Genomic DNA, 21909 nt, shown 5'->3' on the forward strand with positions numbered 1-21909 from the left:
ATTATTAAAGCAAATCCATGCCACTGCACCGTCCTCACAGAACCTGTCAGGACCGTGTCTCTGAGATACATCATTAAACCGGAGAGCAGCACCATTGTTATGGTTCATCTACAGTGGGAAGCACATAGTCTTCCACAGAGCACTGCACCCATATGCTTGTTTATTGGTAGCAGGCCCAGGCTCTGGGTTGCTGATTATACAGTAAGCACCTGCCCATGGCAGATCTGGCTCAGGACAGACTTCCTGTTACAGCGCCGCGGCTGCCTGAAATGAGATTTATGCAAACTTTTGCCAGTGATGTCACAGTGCACTTGATAGACCCAAGGGCTATCTCCCTTCTACAGACATTTGATAAAATCAGGAACTTCACATACAACTCGGGAAGAAGTTCACCTCAGAACCTATTAGGGCAAACTATGAAAACTTGTTAGGGTCCTTTTCCTATCCTGAGATCCATCACTGCAAAGGGACTTCACAGAGTCCAAGGATCTCACTTTTTCCTTTTTTTCCCTTTTTTTTTTCTTTTTTCCTTTTTTTTTTTTTGTTTCATGTGATTTTTTCAAGTCAGTTATTCTGGATGTTTGAAAACTGAATTAAGAAAAATTCACTCAGAAGTTGGCTGAATGTTGCAAGCTTGCAAAATGGAAGGATTTCCCCTCATTCCCCCTGTGAGTATATGGGGTTTATTCCTAATATGGATCATTGTGCTCAGTGGCAAAGGCAAAGTAAACCAGATTTTATTATTTGAGAATATCTCTGTTTTGGTTTGTACTTGTAATGCCAGGAAGTTGGTCTTAGATCAATATATAAAGCTAGTGACAACACTGCAATGAATGGGAAATTAACATTTCCTCCCTAAACTTGTATCTGATTTTGATCTCCATTTGTTTTCACAGATTAAATGTATGGTATTTTTGCACAGTATGCGTATAGCAAGTCAGTAAATTTTTTTTCTTCAGTGCTGGCTTTATGATGTAAGGCCAAGTCTTTCTTCAAGTTGTAATTCTTAATAATCTAGAGTATCAGACATAGTTTATGTATTTAACAATCTACTAATCTGTGAGAGAAGAGTTTCTGAGTGCTGATTTTACGTATTGCAGATTTTAGGACTGCAATTTGCAATGATGGTATTTTAGTTTCTAACTTCAATTTCTCTTGAGCTAATTCTCTTGAATTCACTTGCTATGAAACAGCAATTGGTGAATGAGGGGGAAAACCTGCATCCCCTAATTGGGTCTTTCAATGTTTAAGATACAAATTTTTCTGTATGCTTATGAGGCTGTTTCTATCCTTTCTTTAACTCTGAAGCATTGTTACATTGCTGTAATTTATCGTATGGAGAGTTTGGAAATTAGTATTTATGAAGAACATAATGTCATTAACCTGTTGTTCAGAAACAAATCTTAATGGGAAATCTCTAAGCAGAATGGGTATAAGAGGCCCTAACTAGATTTTAAATTTGTAAAAGCTGAAGAGTTGTCAGATAAGGTGTTTTCACTTGGCTTTTTATGTGGTAGATGACTTACAGTAATTGTTATATACGTCCAGAAAACAAAAAGAGACAATGCAGATTCAAGAGTCCTTTTAACAAAACTTGTATCAAGTTTTCTTTTTGTCTTGAGCCATCTAATGAAGGCTAAAGACGTGTTTCTTTATCTTCCACCCTGGAAGATGGCCCTTTGAATTCCTTTCATGATCGGTATCCATGTTGACCGAAAATACATATCTTCTTTTCAGAACACCCTTTATTCTAGCAATTCATCATCAGAGTCCCTGAAAAGACTGAGAAGACCCTAAAAATATTTTTTCTTAAACACACTGAGTTGCCCAGTGGATCTACTGTAAATGCGTCAGGATAGAAATCTGAAAAGAAACTGAGAAAATTTTAAAAGTACACAGAGATTTCTCAATGTGTTACTTGTTGGGCTATAAAAAAAAATGAAAAAGAAACTCAGACCTTGTCCTCAACTACCCCAGAAACCAGGTTCTCCATTTTAAAAAAAAAAAAAAAAAAAAAAAAGTTAAATTTCTGTCCACTCATTCACTCATAGCCAAGTTTTCTGGACTCTTTTATCCAGTATTGAGTTCCAGGGCATACACTGAATAAATGGAATGAAAATCTCACAGAGTCTGGCCCATATTCTAATCTGTGTTGCAATTAATATTCTGGCTGAACTCTGTTCAGCCAACAGGCAGTGAAAATACAATTACATCTTACAGGAGCACTTGACAGGGTAATTTGGTTTTTATTTTTGTGATTAAAATGCCCCCAAATTAATAATTTTGTGTTTTGTACTTTCAAAATTGTTTTAAGTGCACTTTGAGCACTGCCAGTTACAGCCCCACATGGCATCGTTATAAATGTCTGTGCCTCCTGGGACTTTTTCAGAGGGGAGACATAAGCCTGTTTCTAGACACGGGTTTCTGTGAAGCAGTACTTCCCTCCTCTGCTCCTCCCATTTCAGTTGAGGGTGGGTCAGTAACTGCCTTCCTTTTGACTACACTAGGAAACTCTTACCCTTCATTTGGAAAACACTGCTCAAATAATTCAGAAGTACTGCATCTTTCTCTGAAGGTTAGGGATTTTGTATGGAAAAATTCTGCAAACTGACATGTCTTCCAGTGCATGATAGAATCTAGCTGTGCTACAGGGCAAAAAGTTATTAAGCCGAACACCTTTGCCTAAAGAGGGCCCCAGTTATATGTGAATCCCTACGTCTACCTGTAGAAGTCATGGCTTTGAATGGAAGTATATTGGTATGAGAGCAAAAATGCCCTACAGAAGCCCTGTGTTCCATGTAACTGCATTGCCAGCATGGTCCAGTGAGGCTGGCCCAATGAGTGATCGTGTCAATATTTTTACTCATCTTTTCTAAAATAGTTATGCTCTAATTTTTTTTCCAAGGAAACACAGTTAATCTTGGCCTTAAAGCTTGTCTCAACAGCACATCATTGGAAACTGTGTGGAGGATTTCTGAATCACATGCCAGTGAATAGTTATGTCAGGATAACAAAAAAAAGATCAGCATTTAGTGAATTTACAATCACCTGGAATCATCTGACAAAGTCTCAGTGAAAACAAAGAGTTTTCAGATTGCTATTCAGTTGAGTCCCCTGTATGTCTCTTAACCAATGCCAACCAAGCTTTCTCCAAGTAGTTTTGTGGTTTTTCCCTTGATTTTCAGGGCAAAGAAGGAGGATGAAGGCAACTCTCCATTTATCGAAGTCTGTGACAGATAGTTTGTTGTTTGTTCACCTCTTGCTTGAGTTTGGAATATGGTTTTAGAAAGCATACTGCACCTCAGGCATGTAGGAAAGGAGATACCAACAGACCACAGCTATGACTTCCTAACAAAGCCTTCTGTCACTCTTTTACATGAAAACAATTAATAGAACAAATGGCCATTGACATCAGTTAAATATTAAATTGTAACATAAGCCATTCTTTGCTTTTTGTCAGGGGAAACAAAACAGTTCAGTGTCATGGAAGTGCTATTAGTAAGTAAGATGATGAAATGGGTGTGTGGGTGGGGAGGTTCCAGAGAAGGACAGGGCAAATGGGTAAAGACTGGTACAAGAGGCAACAGCAGCACATGGTGAAACCTCTTCTAACTAGAGAAAAAGCTTTTAATAAAACTTAAAACCAAAACAAAACAAAACAGAGAGAGATTAAAAACAGGTTATTGGAAATAATTTCTCTGATGAATAGAGGAAAATATCCCACCTTCCCATAGCATAAAGATAATCAGAGAGAATCCACACTGTACTGTCTCCTTTGGCCACCATCTGATTAAGTTCATGATACATAAACTTTTAAATATTTTATATATGTCTTTCCATATTAGTTACTGTACTCTTGAAGATCAGACAGCAAGATGGAAAGTGGTGTCAATTCAAGTCCTTTGTGGGGATGGATTGGTCCAGGTTGCATTAATTAACAGGACATACACATACATATTTTATCAACTGAACAGAAAACAAATTCAATTAAGAAAATCTCCACAATCCATAATAAAGAGATTTTAAGTCCCAGACTTTCAAAACAGAGTATGTAAAAAAACAATGATCTATGAAAAAGCAGACTGGTTTTTAGATGTTGAGTATCTGTAACTCACTCTGCATTCAGCCAGATCTGTAAATATTAAGGGAATCACTTTTTAAAGAGTCTATTTAACACATCTTCCTTTAGCTCTGGTTATTGAATACACATCTAAACTTGTAAAACTAGCTTTTGAATGGTAGAAATACTTCAATCTCAGCTCTCAGACTGTGAAACACTATTGCCTGTTACAGTATATTAGACTGAAATGGGGGATTTTGGAAAATCCTAGGGAAGAAGAGACAACAATGAAAGGGCACAACTAGGAAAAGTGAAATGTTCTTTCCCATGCCTAAGATATGTATTGTTTATCTACTTTTGGATGGATGCTTGGCCTTCCTGCCAAGCTATACTTCTGTAAAGATATGAGTGACAGAGTTTTTGTTGTAGCAGTGGAAATTTTATATATAGCATATTAAGCCTAAATTGACAGGACACTGATTTCTTTGGAAATTTGTTTACTTTTGGGTAAATATTTATCAGAGCTACAAACTTTGATGCATTTAGATATGAAAATCTTTATCATTTCAGTCAGTTTCTAATATTTTAGTTGACAGGAAACAAAGATTTTCTTTCAAACTATGTAAATTCATATGACTTTTTTAACCTCCATTTCTCCCAACTAGCATGATGTGCATTTTCCATTTGGATGTTGAGGTCTCTCCTTTTACAGAATACGAACGCTTTCCTTTGAGTTATGAAAAATTAAAAATTCTGAATATGAAGGCAAAAACTTCATATATTCTTCAGGTTGACATGTTTTAACAGGAAGCATATATTTATGGAAAGGAAATGGGGGAGTGCGGTGAACTAATTTGCAAAGAGAATGAAAAGTAGAAATTCCATTCAGACCTTTATCCTGAAGAAAGCAAAACACAGTCTTATTACTTTTTCTTGTCAGAGATCAGAGTACACCACAGGTCTAAGGAATGGGATGAGTGAATTCATATAACCAGTCATGGTTAGAGAGAACACAAAGAAAATATGTAGAGGAAAACCAGAAGCAACAAAGAATCCATGTTGTACTGTCTCCTTTGACCACCCCTCTGAAATCTGGAAAATAGGTTACACTTCCCATTACATCTCTGTGTAGATGAAGGACAATTCTATTGGAAACATCTTGTTTTGGAAAGGGAAACTGCACCTACATCCTCTGGAGACCAGAAATAAGAGGAGTCCCGTCACTGGTATCCCTGCTGTGGATACAGTTAAATGATGATTTGCTCCTTTTACTTAGTCTTTCCCTTAGATTGTCTTTATTGTGGGTTATTATCTTCTCAAGATTTCCCCAAAACAATTATCCCCCACCACAGATTATATTGGGAGCTGACAGCCAGGCAATAGATTTGCTCCTGAGGCTTTTGAATTTTCCATGGATCTGATGCCCAGCTAGTGTGTATTCTGGAAGTCATGATGGTTTAGGCAATCTTACTAGTGCTTTTTAATATGGTATGCAGCTGCTACTAAGGATCTACCAAGGTCCAAATTAATTTCTAAAAGTATTTTCTATATTTTTTGTGTTCTAACATTTTAATCCTCTGGGAATAAGTCTCTCTTTTTCTTGATCTCATTTCTTCAACGTCATCATAGAAATTACATCCCTAGAAAAGGACAATCTCTAAATCCCCAAATTCCAACAGAATGCACTGAAGAAGTTAACTAGAAGAATTAGAGTAGAGTTAATGAGCAGTGGTAACTCTGATGTAGTTTTCACCAGAAAAAAAATCTTTTCCTTTTGCCAGATGCTTATCTACCACCTCCATCTGGATTTTAATGGCAGCTGCTGCCTTAGGCTTCATGTTCTCAAGTAGTCTAGAGGAGGAAGAAAAAGAGAACCTCGCCTGCATTTCTGGCATGCTGTCACCATAGCCTAAGCTTACAAAATGCTGCTGTTCTGAAAATGAGACAGATCTATGGAGGGAGATGAGGATTTGGGACATATAAATAGGAATATGAACATATAAACATCAAAAATATCTCCATCAAGTTATCATGTTGTTTTAAATATTTGTCCTTTTCTTTAAAGTTAGTTTTGCTGAAGTCATTAACAGAAGGAAAATGTTTCTACTAGTACCTACTAGAGACAATTTCCTTTCAGAACAAAAATCAAGAAGGTATTTGAGTTCTACATTGCTGTTGACACCATAAGAATTTGTTCAGATTGGAAGAAAATATTTTAATGAGCTTAATTGGACAAAAGTTTAGCAAAGCCCTGTGAAGGACATTGCCCTGCTCTAATTCTTCTGGAAACTACTCTGGAAAAAGACAAAACCAAATGTGAAATGAAGCAACAGAATTGTGCACAACTAATAATAAACAGACCACCTTTATTGAATCAACATAAGATGTTAATCAGTGTTAACGCTGGACTACTAGGTGTGGGGAGGAACACAAGTGGGAAAGTTCCCATATGTCACTTATTTTAAGAACACAGACAGGACTTTAATTCTACAGCTAAGCATCCAGTAGGTCACAAGTCAATATCTGCTGTGCATTTGGACCTTTAAAGCCTTCTCTGTGCTTACCTACCAGTCCTGTGCAGTTGATTTGAACCAGCAAACATTTACAGTTCATCTTGGACAAAAACCGAGAAAGAGGGTGTTTTTATGCCCTCTGTCAACGTCATTACCCTCCTACAAACTGCCACCATTTAGTGAGACCTCCTAGAAACACTCCGAATACATGCTTAGGCAAGACAAGTTTTTGCTTTCTCTTCTGTGCACAGGAGGAATAATAATAATAAATGTCTGCCACTACCAAATAAAAGGTTTCCCTGCCGTGCTGGTGTGATAGCATCTTGGCTTGGGCCTGATGTCCAAGACAGCTCTCTAAGCAGTATCCCCAGAAGGTTGCAGGGAGGTTATCAGACTGGGTCTAAGGAGGTGGATTGTGGATTACTCTTTTTTTTTTTTTCAAACCAGTGTTTGGTGTCAAGCATTTTGTTCCTGACGATTCAAAAAGAACTTGAAGCCTCCCCCTTCTATCCCTAGGCAATATAAAATGTGTTGGCATCTCCCCTTCACTAACTGTATGAATAATTTTGAAGGGATTTGTGTAAGCTTACAGTTCTAAAAATTCCTTTTCTCTTTACAGCCCTCTGAAGATATGGTACCCTATGAGTCAGACCTCTACCGACAGCCCCATGACTATTACCAATATCTCAACAGTGATGGAGAGAGTCACGGTGGTAAGTTAAAAAATATCTCCTTGGAACATAAAGTCTTATGGGATACCACAGGAAAGAGATTTAGGACATTCAGGAAAAGAACAAACATATTGCTGTGATCTATAATGTATAGGCACATACTTTCAAATCAGAAACCAACAATATTTTTTTCTGCCTAATGGCAGTGTTCCAACCCAGCAATTGCAACACGGTTTCTCTGAAAGAGAATTTTAGAAAGCACTGAATGATGCAAGGAGCTTCCAGGACATTCAGAGTATTGCCAGGAAAGTGGGATCTCATGATCTCTATCCTTCAGTATCTTCACTGTGTTTTTACTTTCCTCTGCAGATCAGAAGCAATACTGTATTTCCTTTCTTGTGTTCCCATCTCCAATTTCTGTTTGACTTAGGTCCTAGATACTCTATTTGTGCCTTCATTTTAATTATGTTTCTTTGGCACTTGGTCTTTTTCAAAACTCCATATATTTCTCTCTTTCTTTTGATCTCTTTTGCATGCTGCCACACCTAGCTTTAACTTTCACTCTTCCTCCAGTACACCCGAGTACTTCCTCTCTAAATCTATGTAAAACTTCCTTGTAGTTGTTTGACATAAACCTAGCTCAGTATAAAAATACTGTATGATTATTTATTGCCTCAATTTATGTATGTGATTTCAAAGCTTTTGTGTCTTTATATTTTCATGTTGTCTGGGAACTGGACTCTAAATCAATGGAGAAGGGAGAGTCTTGCTTTGTGAATTTTGTCTTCTGTGCAATATAATGGTCCAGCACCACCACCCTGGAAATATCAGAGTCAATATTGACTCAGGAAGGAAAAGCACCGTTCTACTGTATCACTCGTGGCAGTCCCTTCAGATCCTGGAGTTTCCCTAAAAGACTCCCACTGATATAGCAACTAGACCCATCACTGTCTAATTTAAGACATCTAACAACTTCACAGCATAGCACTGTTTTATCTGTCACAACAGAAGCTACCTTAAGGGACAGCAAGTTACAGAATAAGATTGTTCTAAGCATTTAACTGAAAAAGATTTCTACCTAACTTTATTGTCTACATTGCATTCAGGAAACACCTATGATATTCTTAATGCCTGGAGACAAAGAATTAATTCAGTTTTTATAAGTTACCTCATGGCATCTGTCAAGTCACATTACTCAAACCCAGCAAATTCCACATGGAAATTCAGGGTTTTTACATTATAACCTGTACCTGTTTACACACCCATAAAATGAGGATAACAGTTACTATCTCAAAAGGCAATTGTGACAATTAAACAATAAATATAAAAGATGCCATGTAGGAAAAAGCACTGGTAAATAACGTTTCTGTCATTAAATCTAGGCTACCTCAAGCAACAATATCCCTTTATCTTTCATAATGTTAACATCCCATCTGGTTTACTGCTCATTTTTCTGTTGGATGGCTGTTCCTAAGGTACACTGCTCAGATCATTAACACATTTTTACTCATCATAATGAACATAACAAAAACTCTTAAGACACCTGTGTGTGTTACAGCCTACATAGTATCTAAACACCCACTTGGAACAAAAATTTGTCTTTCCCTCAACTTGTGTTGCACTTGTCCTAAAGACCAAAAAACCACTTTGCTTAATGTTTTAACTCCTGCAGTAAATGGTTATGGAAGAGGCAGCTTAATCCCAGCCTGCACATTTCAATCCAATTTTTATTTATGAAAGCACCTGTAACGTAGTTGGTTGTGTCTAAATATCTAATATGCCCTATGCTTTTCTGAACTGCTCACAGTTCAAAAGAGTAATGAACAAGCGAAGAATACAAAGGGGAGTGAAAAACACAAATTAACACCTTTTGCTTCTTTCTTATAAACACTGACAAACCCAACTTTGGCTTTCACTTTGTTAACATGAGAGAAGTAGTGGGTCTTGAGAAGAGCTGTGCAGAAGAGCAGGAAAGGGACATCACAAACTGCTTTTAGAAATGTATACTGAGTGTTCAGAACAATGTGGATAAAAGCACAATGATTGAAAAATGGTGAGGAAAAAGAATAAGGTGCTGCAGTAATAGCAGTGAAGTGAAGTGAAACAGCCGAAAACATGATTAGACAGGAGAAAAAGAAGAAATAAGTAGGACAGAATTGTGAGAGAGGAATGCAGCTTGGGGTACAGTGAGATCACTGGAAATATATAAAAAATAATTTTGCAGGTCTACTCAATACCACTATGGACCTCAAAGAAAAGTTACCAGATAAAGTAAATAGATACTACAAGACAGAGTAATACTTCTGACTTTGCTGATAAGGGACTGCTAAATAAGTAGAAGGTCTTGCTCAAGTGTCAGACTACCTCTCTCTCACTGCTAGCGAACTAATTTTGTGAAAGGGAGATGGCAATATCTTAAGATGTAGATATGTGCTACATGCATTATTGTCACGTTTGTAGAACATAATCCTGAAGGCAACCCTTACTCCATGTTTATGTGAGTAGGCAGTAAAGTACACACAATAGTGTGTCACTAATTTAATATGTAGGAGATCTTTGCCAGTAAGTGAACACTAAATTTAACTAGCAAAAACACACCATAAAAATATCCCTATGTTCATCATAACATTCATTGTTTGTGTTTATTTTGTATACTGTAATTTAACTATTTTGTAAATAGTGTAATAAACACAGAGACACAGTCATGCAGAACAGAAGCTACTTCAAGTGATCATGTATTAGTCCATCACCCTACCCCAAGCTTGTACGCTAGCAAGTCTGGAAATGTAATACAGCGTATTTTGTAACACTAATGCAATCTTAGCAATTACAAAATTCCACTGCAGCTTTGTCTCTAAGTTATTACTAAACGTTATTAGTTTAGTAAAAATCACGTTTTGTATGAAGCTTAATGCTGACCCTTGTTCACTTTGTTGCTAGTCTCACGGAAGTTACTAGATTTCGTGATCTGGAATTTTATTTTCATCCCACCTCCTGAAGTAATATGATCATTTAAGAATTTCAGCTTTGTTTTTGTTAGGATTTTAGCCCACATAGAAGTGGAGGAAAGTCCAAACTTGTGAACCTTAGTCTTAAATGCTATATGGAAAATAGAAAGAACTCCAAACTTAATTAAAAAATCCCCTTGCTTCAAAGTTATCCTCATGATTTGTTGGGCCCTGACTCATAGATTTTCAAACATTTGGCATTAGTAAAATCATGAAGTTTGTAAAGTGAGAACTAAGAATATCCTACTGTTGTTATAGACAGACTGCTGCCACTGCCTAGGAGCACAGCATTTCAGTCAACAAAGAGCGATTGTGTAGGGAATCAAGACATTCATTTTCCAGTGTCCTTCAATATTTTTCTCATTTCTTTTATGGGTTTTTTGTGGCTTGTTTTTTCACATGAGCGAAACACAGTGGGAATATCTAAGCTGTGCAATGTGGCACTGCGTAAGAAAACCTCCTAGTTCAAAATGAGTTGGAAAATCTGTACAGCTCAGAGCAGAACCACTCAGAAACACTAGCTGAGACCTCACAAGCACAGCCATGTCAACACAGTCGTCTCCTTAGACCCGGCAGAGTGCTGTGCTGACAGAGCTGTCACGTTTCCGGTTCAAGAGCTGGCTCATGAGTTTCTACGTGGTCTTGCACTGTGTGATGCAGATTGAGCCTATTACTCCACCTTATAATAAATACCTTCCTTAAGCCTATTTCATATTCTAACAGCTGGTTCTAACACCTATTAAACAGGAGCAAAGCAATTTACATTGGTCAGAAGATGACTCAAAGTTGTTTTTCTCACTTGTAGAGTGAGAATCTGCCTCCATGGTGAATATTAACACAATGCCTTTAGGTCTACTATTGCTTCCCAACAGGCTAACATCCTCTCTGTCATGGGAGGGAGTTCAGAATTCATGATTGTCCTTCCTCTAACCTTTCACTACATACAAGACCAAAACAAACACGATCTCCATGTCTCTGTAAGAGAGAATTTTTTTCACATCCTCTTTCACTTCACATGAAATTTCTCATAATGACTCCACTGTGTAGCTCTAGCTTGGCTTTTGATGACATTTTTCTTTACCCAAAGAATAGACACTTTCCATTTCTAGAATTTTTCTCTCCTTTCTTTTTAGTTCCTTCCACCTTTTCATTTTTGAGAAAAGAACAGAATTGCTATGCGTTACTGATATAACACTAACAAAGAACATAGACGGAAACAGCTGTTGATAGCTCTAATAACTGCAGACAGAGATATTTAGAATTTTTTTATATTTTCATGTGCAATAACTTATCCAGGATTGTTAACTGCAGAGGGGCTTCTGGAGACAGAATTTGAATTTCTCTTTTAATGTAACTAAAACAATATTGTTTTTCCTAGGCATCACTGTGAAATTATAGATAATTTAGAAAGAAATAAGGACTTTTCCTCCTGTCACAACTTGAATATTTAGACATAAGTTTGTACTGAAGTAATTTCTGACGGATTTATTTTGCAATGTATTAGTATTATGTGGTCACTGTAAGTCCCTAAATGCTGTGCTATTAGTACTATTATAGTATTTTTACAGCAGCACCTAATTCCATAAAACAGGAATTCAGTAACGACTAAGCTAAATATTACATAGTGATTAACATGAATATGCATAAATAGTGTTCCATAGGTTAATTTACTTGGCAAGAAAGAGTTTAAAAGAACAGTTCTGGAGGCAGCAGAAACCTTGTCATAGGCTCCAAAAACCTAAGAGGTATCTTCAAGTATAAAAAAATAACTGCTGATAAAAAAATATTTAAGAAGAATCAAAAGTCAGCCACTCAGAGAATGCACAAATACGCATGACTACACATGCTGGAAATGTACTGTATTTTCTCTTGACCACCACAGTTACCACTAGTAAGACATTCCACAGCTGAAGACCTGCCTTTGGGAGCCTCAGAGACTTTTGCCTGGGCTTTGTCATCCTCACAGTTAGGCATTGATCACATTTGCTGTAGCAGCTTGTCAAAGAGAAGGGGCCCCTGGGAATATACATTGCCATCTCACAGAGCACCTTCTGCACAAGAAGCAGAGCCAGATCATTCTAAGGAACAAGAGTACAGATTACTCCTGCAATGTATTCTCAACAATTTAGTATGCAGGGCTGCCCTGGGTATATGGGGCCTCAATGGTTGGCTCTACTTAGAGAAATCTGAAGTAATTTAACCCAGAAAAAGCATGAGTTAGCGTGGCTCAGTCTTCCAACTAAACAAAAAAGTTTCAGATTGAAAGCGCCCAAAGCCTCCTACCAGGACACAGCCTTAGGTGACCTGTGGATTCAGACTCTCACACACTCTGCCATTTCCTGGGTTGGCGCAGATGTGAATGTGAAAGCACCTGTGTACTTTACACCCATAAAAATCACTTTTTTACCAGGGAAAACAAAATTTTTCTCTACAGCTACAACATGAAAAAGCGCTACTGTGCATTGCAATTATAACTTTGGGCTGTAAAATCCATACCTAGCCCACAGAAAGAACTATACAACAAAGCAAAGAAATTACAAAGTAATGTAGCATCTCCCTGGGTGCTTTTATAAGCACCTTTCCATCTCTTGTACATGCAGTGACATGGTTTATCTATGAATCAGAAAAACATGAAGGATAAAAAAGTAAGCACTGGTGTGGTAAATGGTCTGATAGAGCCTCCAAATAAATCTCTACAGGCCTGAGCCATAAAGGCAGCTGAAAGAGCTTACAAATTCTCAGGTACAACTATGATTGGTATAAACATATCACTGAGTTCCTTCTAAAGGATGCCACATTCAAAGTCACTATCCTGGATTTCAAATCTTCAATGAGATTAGACCTAGTTGTTTGAAACATAAGTGGGGAAGGATGAGGAGAAAGAAGCTGAGAGAAGGAATGAAACTGGTATTTAAGTAAAAACAGTCATAACACATCAGTATCCAGATAAAGACATACACAGTAACATCATATTACAGAATGAGACAATTGCTCCTCTAAATTTAATACAACTACACTTGGAACAACATGTTCTGTTCTGTCCATTGCATTACTGGAAGGAGGTCAATAGCTGAGAGGCAGCTTGAAGAAGTGCACAAGTATGATTAGGGGGGTGAATATACTGATTTATATCAGAAGACTAAGAGCTAAATACATGCAGCTGGGTTAAGTGATAATTAGGAGTAGATTGTATGATAGCAACCTGAAAACATATGAAGGGTAGGACAGAAATTATTTATATAGTACAAGGGAAGAAAACTCAGAATAGTAAGATATAAATTAGAACTGTTACACTGAATATCATAAAGAAATTCTGTCCATGTATAAAATGATGCATGAAAAGTTAAACTATGGAAGATTAGTTCCTAGCTCAGTCAGAAGAGAGGGCATGGTGTAGACTTCAGTTTTGAAAACCAGAGTGAACACAGATATGTGCATAATTATGCATGCAGCTACTGTATGTAAAAGAGAAATAGAATTTGCAGTGCTTCACAATTCCTCTAGCAGATTTTGAATTTTGAGTCACAAATATGAAATTCTAAAAATTTTGGAGGCTTATATTGAACTAAAAAACTAGAAATCTAAAACTGAGAATTATAACGACTTTAATTTCAAAAGTAAATAAATCAGGAAACAGGATAGTGGTTATCTGAGTACTTTTTTATGGTTTTGAAAAAAAATCTAAATTACCACAGAAATTTCAAACACGCTAAAGAGATAAAAAAGGTAGAGAAAGAGTAGCATCAGAATTTAGCCTCACTGTAAACAGTGCATGCTAGACTGCCGCAACAGTTTATCCTTTTAATCTCTAATATTGGTACTGAAAAATGTGTGACATATCAACACACAATTACAGGAAATATCTAGGAAAGTGCTGGGCCTTTTCTGCAGCATTCCTGAAATTTTGCTAGCAAAGTAAAATAAAGACTGAAGGTAATTGCAGAATAATCTGTAAATTTTCTCCATCTCCTCATTTGTGTGCCATATGGAAGAGCGTAATGAGAATATGACAATATGCCAATCAAAAAAATTTCTTGCCTCAAGAATGAAAATGTAAGATTGTTATGTCTCTTCTTGAGAAAGGTGACAGCATTAATGTCTCTTGCATCTTGTGCTAAATTATCATTGAAATCCATCTCTCCATCTAAGAGTATTCACCTAACTAAAGTGATCTGTGTATTACTTTTCAACCATAGGCATTTATGAGATTAGGAAAATAAACTTTACAGGGATCTATAGTCACCAGAGACAGACAGGTCAACAGACAGGGATGGTGTGGAGAGGGCAGAAAGGACAGTGACAGGAGTAGGAACCAATGCAAGACAGGTAAATGCCATGTTTCTTAATCTTGTCATGACAGACAATCTATATTTATTTTCTTTAGACCATTACTGGGAATATCATCCACACCACATGCACAGTGAGTTTGAGACCTTTGGAGACAATCACTTCACAGAACTGCAGAGCGTACAGCCTCCCCAGCTGCAGCAGCTCTACAGGCACATGGAGATTGAACAAATGCACGTCTTGGATTCTGCAATCCCTACCCCACACATCGGACTCAACCATCAGGTATGGTTACCAACCCTTACTCCAAATTTAGGATTACAGTTAAGGGTAAGGAAAATAATGTGTCAGGGAATGGATACTCTTAGGTGAAAGAGGTTGCCGAAATGAATTACACAAGTTCTTACTGCACAAGCACTTGATACAAAACTCTTCATTCTCGGGACAAATGTGGTTTAAGCATTCTTTTTAGCTGGATAATGAGGAGACATGTTCCTCAAACTGTGCCTAAAAGGTTAATTGCATTTTGTGGAGGTTTTTGAAATCTCAAAATTTTGTTTGATTTGGAATGAAAATCAACTGGTTTGAAATTCTGCAGAGGAACTGGACCTGAGAAACTATGTATTGTCATAGCAAGGGTATCCACGACTACTGGAAAGTATTCCGAGCCTCAAAGTAGTAGGAAAGTTTTAAATATTTCCAAGCAACCCTGACAATTTTACATGACCTGTACAAGAAATGCTAACAAAGACAAGTCACTGGTAATTTTTCCACAGTGAAACAGGCTGATGACAACCTACTTGTGTTTTTACCTTAAAGTAAATAAGTCACGAGCCAAAACACACTGTCTTGTCTCTGCTCAGATTTTACAGGAAGCCAGCCATTGGCCTGTAAAAAAAATACTCCTTTGTTCAGTAAAGATAGTCACCAAACTGCAAGTGAATTCTCACTAAAGCTGAAATTATAAGGGGTTCCATCGTACTGCAAAGATCCCAAGCAACATGGGTGTGGAGATTGCTTTTAACTCTTGATCCTACAAGAATATGCCCAAAGTCATTACTGGGAGCAACAAGAAAGCTCAGTGATCTTGTCCTAAGGAGTTTCCCAAGGCAGGCAAGCTACGTACAATGTGCTGAATACAAGACAGAGTAGGACTGAGATCAGAGAAAAAAGTGTTTGCCAATTACAGTGCTGCATATAATGGTGCTATTGCTGAAGTTTTGTGAGAGAAACTGCAGGCATGGAGTTGTCATTTTGGGCTGCTTTGTTCAAATCAAACTGAAATGGTGTATAAATACTATATTAATCAATAACAAAGAAGGATAAAATGGAATAAATAAGAACACTGTCAACAGGAAACCGACTGACTGCAAGCCATCAGACTTCTCACCCTACTACTCAGAAAAAAAATCAGGAATAGAATATAAGATGTAGATACAAACAAAGAATTAGGAACAGAAAGTTACAAATATAAAAAATGTTTCATGGAACAGCAGTCTGTGGGAAGCTTCAAGTTGTTTCAGTTGCTCACTGCAACTGCTAATATGTAATAACCAACCGTTACCTCCAACAAAAGGCAAAAAGAATAAAAATTAGCCCCTTTATGGATGTCTTTGAAAGCACCACCAAAAAACAAGAGAGGGTGCTTCTGCTTATCCCGCTGCATTCTACTCAGTTCTCATTTTTCATTTCAGGACAAAAGGCAGAGAATTAATTTTGTTACAACTTTTGATAAAGAGCACTGTGCTCTCTCTGCCCCACCCCATACCAAGCTGCAGAAGATATTAGTAGATAGAGTTTCACCACTACCTTCTACTTCCTTACCAGCTGGGGATCTTTGGCTTTTTACTTTGACCTACAGTAGCTCATGCAAGTGGTACTTGGCATGCTCTGAGGTTCGGACTCTGGTGTGTCCCAGCCACAATCCTAGGTAACACATATTCAAGGCATTTTCAAAGAAAGAGAAGCGGGAAGCAAGCTTTAATCCTCTGCTGAATTTGCCAGTTACTAACTGCACCCATGCTTGTCATGCAATATTAGAGTTACAGTTTGCAAATAAAGGAAGAATATGAAAAGGCATTTCTCTAATTTTCTGTTGATATCACATTATTTAGTGAAATCAAATTTGATTTCAAGCTGTTCTTGGACAAGATTTCTTCAAAAAGTTTTGTTAGCCAACAGGTGGTCTCACCAATAAATTAAGAAAAGAATAGTCATTCGGAAGGGAGAATGACAGAAAAGGTTGGAAAACTGAGCTTTAGAAAGAGGAAAATCACAAATGGATGCCACAGACCCTGAGACAACATCAGAATATGGGAAGTAGCTAGAGTTTCTTAAGCTTTCTCTCTCCAGAACTGTATTAGTAACCTGGCTCTTTCAGACACACTAGCAGGTCCTCTGTGACTCTGTGTAACATAACTGTGTGTCACTCTATGTATTGACCTGCGCCTCTATGTATTGACCTGCGCTGAGTTTCAGGCACAAAGGAAGTGTAAGCAAAAATACAGCAGATCGGGAAAGTGGAGACAGTGTGGGGGAAGCTTACTCAACTCCCTAGGTTGGCCTCTGCAACTCCCTTTGCTTGTCAGACACTGCTCCCCCTCCCTCCTCCACAGCACTATCCCACTGCCCCCTCCATGTCCAGAGGAGCGGTTTCCATACTCCCACACCATTCCCCAACGCACTCCAGGTTTCCACAACCTTTTTCTCTGCAGAGGCAGCAATTTCTCTTCCCCTCCCCTGTAAGACATTGTCCCACCTTCTCATTTCCCTTCCCCCATGGCAGAGTCTCTCCCTTCCTTCCTACCCCTGAGGCTGCAGCTTTCTTAACTGTAAAAAGCTAAAGGTGACTGTGGTGAGGGCTGAAGTTTCGCTCTTGGGGATCTGACAGGAAGCTTACACACACTCTTACCCAATCCTGGCTTTCCTGTCAGATCGGCTCCAGCCAATCTGCCAACTCATTAACCGCCAGCTGCTGCACCCCAAAACCAGCCCTTTGCACATTCCTTATTGGGACATTTTAAACTGGTGCAAAACTCATCTGAAAAGCACCACTTGGCAAAGCCCAACATGGGGCGGGTGGCGTAACTCATGAAGTGAACACCCACTCCCCACTTCTGTGCCTAAGGTCCCCTGGGAAGGGAACCAGGCTCAAGATGTCCTTTCTCAGTAGAGGGAAGGAAGAGTAGTTCATAGAATCACAATGATTTGGGTTGGAAGGGACCTTAAAGACCATCTAGTTCCACCCCCCTGCCATGGGCAGGGACACCTTCCACTAGACCAGGTTGCTCAAACCCCTGTCCAACCTGGCCTTGAACCCTTCCAGGGAGGGGGCAGCCACAGCTTCTCTGGGCAACCTGTGCCAGTGTCTCACCACCCTCACAGGGAAGAATTTCTTCCTTATATCTAATCTAAATCTGCCCTCTGTCAGTTTAAAATCATTATGTTACCCTTCAATCCTATCCCTACACCCCCTGATCAAGAGTTTCTCCCCATCTTTCCTGTAGCCCCTTTAAGCACTGGAAGGCCGCTAGAAGGTCTCCCCGGAGCCTTCTCTTCTCCAGCTGAACACCCCCAACTCTCTCAGCCTGTCTTCACAGGGGAGGTGCTCCAGCCCCCTGAGCATCTTCATGGCCTCCTCTGGACCCGCTCAAGCAGGTCCATGTCCTTCTTATGTTGGGGCCCCCAAAGCTGGACACAGCACTGCAGGGGGGGGGTGTCTCATGAGAGTGGAGTAGAGGGGGAGAATCCCCTACCTCGACCTGCTGCCCACACTGCTCTGGATGCAGCCCAGGACACGGTTGGCTTTCTGGGCTGGAAGTGGACATTGCTGGCTCATAGTCAGTTTTTCATCCACTAAGTTCATCCATCCAGTTCAAAAGGAGCTCACCTTCCAGGACTATTGATCTGGCTCATTTCATGAAAACCACATTGTATATGCTGTGGGGTTTGCAGGATGTTGGTCAGTTCTTTTTAATGTAGGAATTGGGTTCTTACTCCCTGCCCCTCAGACTGATCTATTTTTCATCCTTAGATGAACAGCTGCAATAAGTCATGGCAACTGGTCATGATCCCTACTAAACCAGACTGCAGCTGAGCATTTACAGAGCTGAGGTATATTCCACACTGCTCCTGACAAGACCTCTATATAAGGGCACAAGAATTTAGCACAAAAACTGTCTTTCTAGCTTTGCAGATGAGAAATCCCCATTAATGGGGAATTTTCAGATAGCCACTTAGGAAAAGAGAATGTTAGCCAATATTATGTGTCCTTTATGTTAGCGCTAAGGCTATTCCCCTCCTCACAGGGGAAATTCAGGACAGGAAGCTGACGGACCCATGCAACCCTGTCTCCAGAGTTGGATGCAGTCCTATAGGGATTCAGTGCTGTCAGAAGCTACTATGCCTGAGAAAGGAAGAGGACAGCAGAGCCAAAGCCAGTCAAAGCAGCCATGCTAGGGCAGAAATCTTCAGTTATTTCAAATTTAAAAGAGTAATTCTAGAAGGTCTGTGTTAGAAAAAAAAGTTGTTCTCAAAAGCAGTTTTACACTGGGGATAGGCAACAGATCAGAAACTCATTAGGAAGAATGCTATCTTTGGGAAGGTATGGGGGAAGAGGGACAATATCACTTGCATAGGATATAATATATGGGAAAGTTCTGACCTTCACAACCTTGTACCTGCTTCCCTCTTGTAAAGATGCATCTTTGCATATGTGCAAGTGTTGACTGTTAGCTGGAAGTGTTTCTTAATTGCATAGTATTTATTATAAATATCAACAGCTAAGTCACTCAGTATTACCCTAAACAATCTCATATTCTTCTTACCTTCTTCCCACTTTTCTCTGTAACTCTCTCCGTGACATTTCCTTTTTTTATCTCAATGCCCCACCCTCTATTGCTACCTCCTCCCTCTACTACTTTTTTCTCCTGAAGGTGTCCTATTTGCCCCGGATGTGCCTACAGTACTCATCTCCACCGCAGCCCAGTTCTGATGAGGAAGACATGGAAAGGCAGAGCCCTCCATTGGAGGTGTCAGATGGGGAGACTGATGGTGTGGAGCCTGGGCCTGGAATTATACATGGAGAAACAGGTCAGTGAAGACAGAGGGACTCAGTCAAGCTGTTACGTTACCATGATGACAGTGAATAAAACTGCAGAACTGCTGTGCGTATTTCATCCCATTGCCAAAGATTCACTTTCCCTGACTCCTTGCACCCTCCTGTCCTCCGAATCTTTTATGACCATAACAGTGTCTGTATCTGAAATCTCAGTTCTTCACGTACTCCCGCTTCCTCCTTCTGCCTTGCCTATTCAGCTTCCTGAATGGAAATGGTTTTTGCCATTTCTACTCCAATTTCCCTCAACAGGTGGGAAAACCAAGGCAAGAAGGTCAAGGAACTGATTTTTAAAAAGATTTAGCTCTGTTTGCTCAGTACCTGAAAGTCAGGTTCTGTATAACCTGCCCAAATTAGCTTCAGATTAGTTTCAAATTAGCAATGCTTTTCAGATAGCTTCAAATTAGCAAATTAATTTCAAAACATTTCAAATTAATTTCAAAATTTTTTATTCTTGTTTTTTCTTCTTGGTACATCAATCCACATTATGTCCTCACAGTGTAACACTATCTATTGTTATAAATGTTGCAAACTGAAGAAGTTATGTGACTGACAAGCTAGCTGAAACAGTTATATGAATTATATACATTCTGCTGTTTCACCAGGAACTACACACTAATAGTAATGCTCCACTGCCTTTCTTCTATGACTCACACAGGCAGCAAGAAAAAGATACGTCTGTATCAGTTCCTTCTGGACCTTCTTCGCAGTGGAGACATGAAGGACAGCATCTGGTGGGTGGACAAGGAAAAAGGTACTTTCCAGTTCTCCTCCAAACACAAAGAAGCACTGGCGAATCGCTGGGGCATCCAGAAAGGCAATCGCAAGAAAATGACCTACCAGAAGATGGCACGGGCTTTGAGAAACTACGGCAAGACAGGGGAGGTCAAGAAAGTCAAGAAGAAGCTGACCTACCAGTTTAGTGGAGAGGTGATGGGAAGGGGGGTCACTGATAGGAAGCATTATCCTCACTGAGGCCATGGGACCCTAAGCAAGAAAAATATTAAGACCTCCTGGCTGGATACCAGCAGAGGAGATGGACGCATCTTTCTCTTTGCTTCCTGTGCCCCCTTCTCTGCCTTTAAACGTCCTTTACCATCAGATGTTTCTGGTACGAATTCCCTTCTTCAGCATCTGAGAATCCTAAACGTGACAGAATTCTTTGCTTCCATCCTACAAGTTGGACAGAGTTGGGAAATTTAAACAATGTACAAATATATTATTGTCAGGAAAGATTTTTTTTGATTGTATTGTAACTAAAGAATACAGCTGATGAAGTTTGCCTTCAAAGGTGGTGCTGTGTCAGTCACAGTGACACTGCATTAGCTTACAGCTTTCAAACTAGCATTAATACAGGCTCTGCCGCAGCTCTCAAAGCTAGAGAGAAGTTTGCAGATCTGGGAATGATACTCGTTCTTTTAAATAGTAATAACATGTACATATTTAATAAAATTTGATATAATGAAGTTCTGGTGTTTGCATAATAAATGATCACTTCACAAACAAATCTCATGCGCATTCAGTTATGCAGATAGAGCTCATGTGTGGTACCTGAACAAAAAAAACCACAGGGTTATAGGGCTTTATCCATCTGTCACTGCTTTTTAATTTTCTTAGAAACATCATCAATGCTGTCAAACTAAGTAACAAAGATAATACATGAGCTACATTACTGTGAAAGAAACTACATTAGTGAAGTCAATTTTGAAATACATATGTATCTGTCATTATTTTTTCCTGTGCGAATGAAGCCCTGCCAGTTGAATAATTTCTATTCACTTATACCAAGAATGGCATTTATAGCTCTATCCGGTTTAGAACATAACAATTAACCATATTCTTCTGTGGTTTTGCTCATTTTCCTGCTTCTGTTCTTCCCTCTTGCTTGCTTACCTCCACAGTGATATCCTGATTTCAGCTTATGAACCTTTCTGGGAAATAAGTTGTATTTAATCATGTCTTTGCAGAATTTTAGTACAAAAGATTTTCAAGCTTTCAACTGTGGATTTTAGTCCCTACTGTAAAACAGTAGTAATTAACAACTGCATTGTATAGATTACACTCAAAATACAAAATAAAAGATAATTCAACACCTGAGATACCATGGTAAAGTTACCCAGTATATCTAAACACAGAAAAGAAAATCAAAGTCAATGAACACTAAGAAAATTAGCGTTTTATTTTTCAACATTACTTAACATATCTCAACTGTGTTCAAGCACTCAGAAATCAGGAAATATCATCACAACTCTTC

At 38.8% G+C, this 21909-nt stretch overlaps 1 protein-coding gene across 1 annotated transcript; it reads left to right on the top strand.

The window, feature by feature from the left end:
- Nucleotides 1-347: 347 nt before the first annotated feature.
- Nucleotides 348-21121, top strand: SPI1 (Spi-1 proto-oncogene). Its single transcript, XM_074823950.1, has 5 exons — nucleotides 348-668; nucleotides 7193-7286; nucleotides 14637-14824; nucleotides 19474-19630; nucleotides 20314-21121. The coding sequence occupies exons 1-5, from the start codon at nucleotides 624-626 to the stop codon at nucleotides 20628-20630; spliced, it is 801 nt and encodes a 266-aa protein (XP_074680051.1). The 5' UTR covers nucleotides 348-623; the 3' UTR covers nucleotides 20631-21121.
- Nucleotides 21122-21909: the final 788 nt, after the last annotated feature.

The sequence above is a fragment of the Strix aluco genome, chromosome 4, assembly GCF_031877795.1.
Source record: "Strix aluco isolate bStrAlu1 chromosome 4, bStrAlu1.hap1, whole genome shotgun sequence".
Classification (NCBI taxonomy): domain Eukaryota; kingdom Metazoa; phylum Chordata; class Aves; order Strigiformes; family Strigidae; genus Strix; species Strix aluco.

Coding starts and splice junctions, on each gene's coding strand:
- SPI1 (XM_074823950.1), top strand. CDS start 624: ATGTTGCAAGCTTGCAAAATGGAAGGATTTCCCCTCATTCCCCCT. Junction 669..7,192: donor GATTTCCCCTCATTCCCCCT/GTGAGTATATGG, acceptor TTCTCTTTACAG/CCCTCTGAAGATATGGTACC. Junction 14,825..19,473: donor ACATCGGACTCAACCATCAG/GTATGGTTACCA, acceptor TTTCTCCTGAAG/GTGTCCTATTTGCCCCGGAT.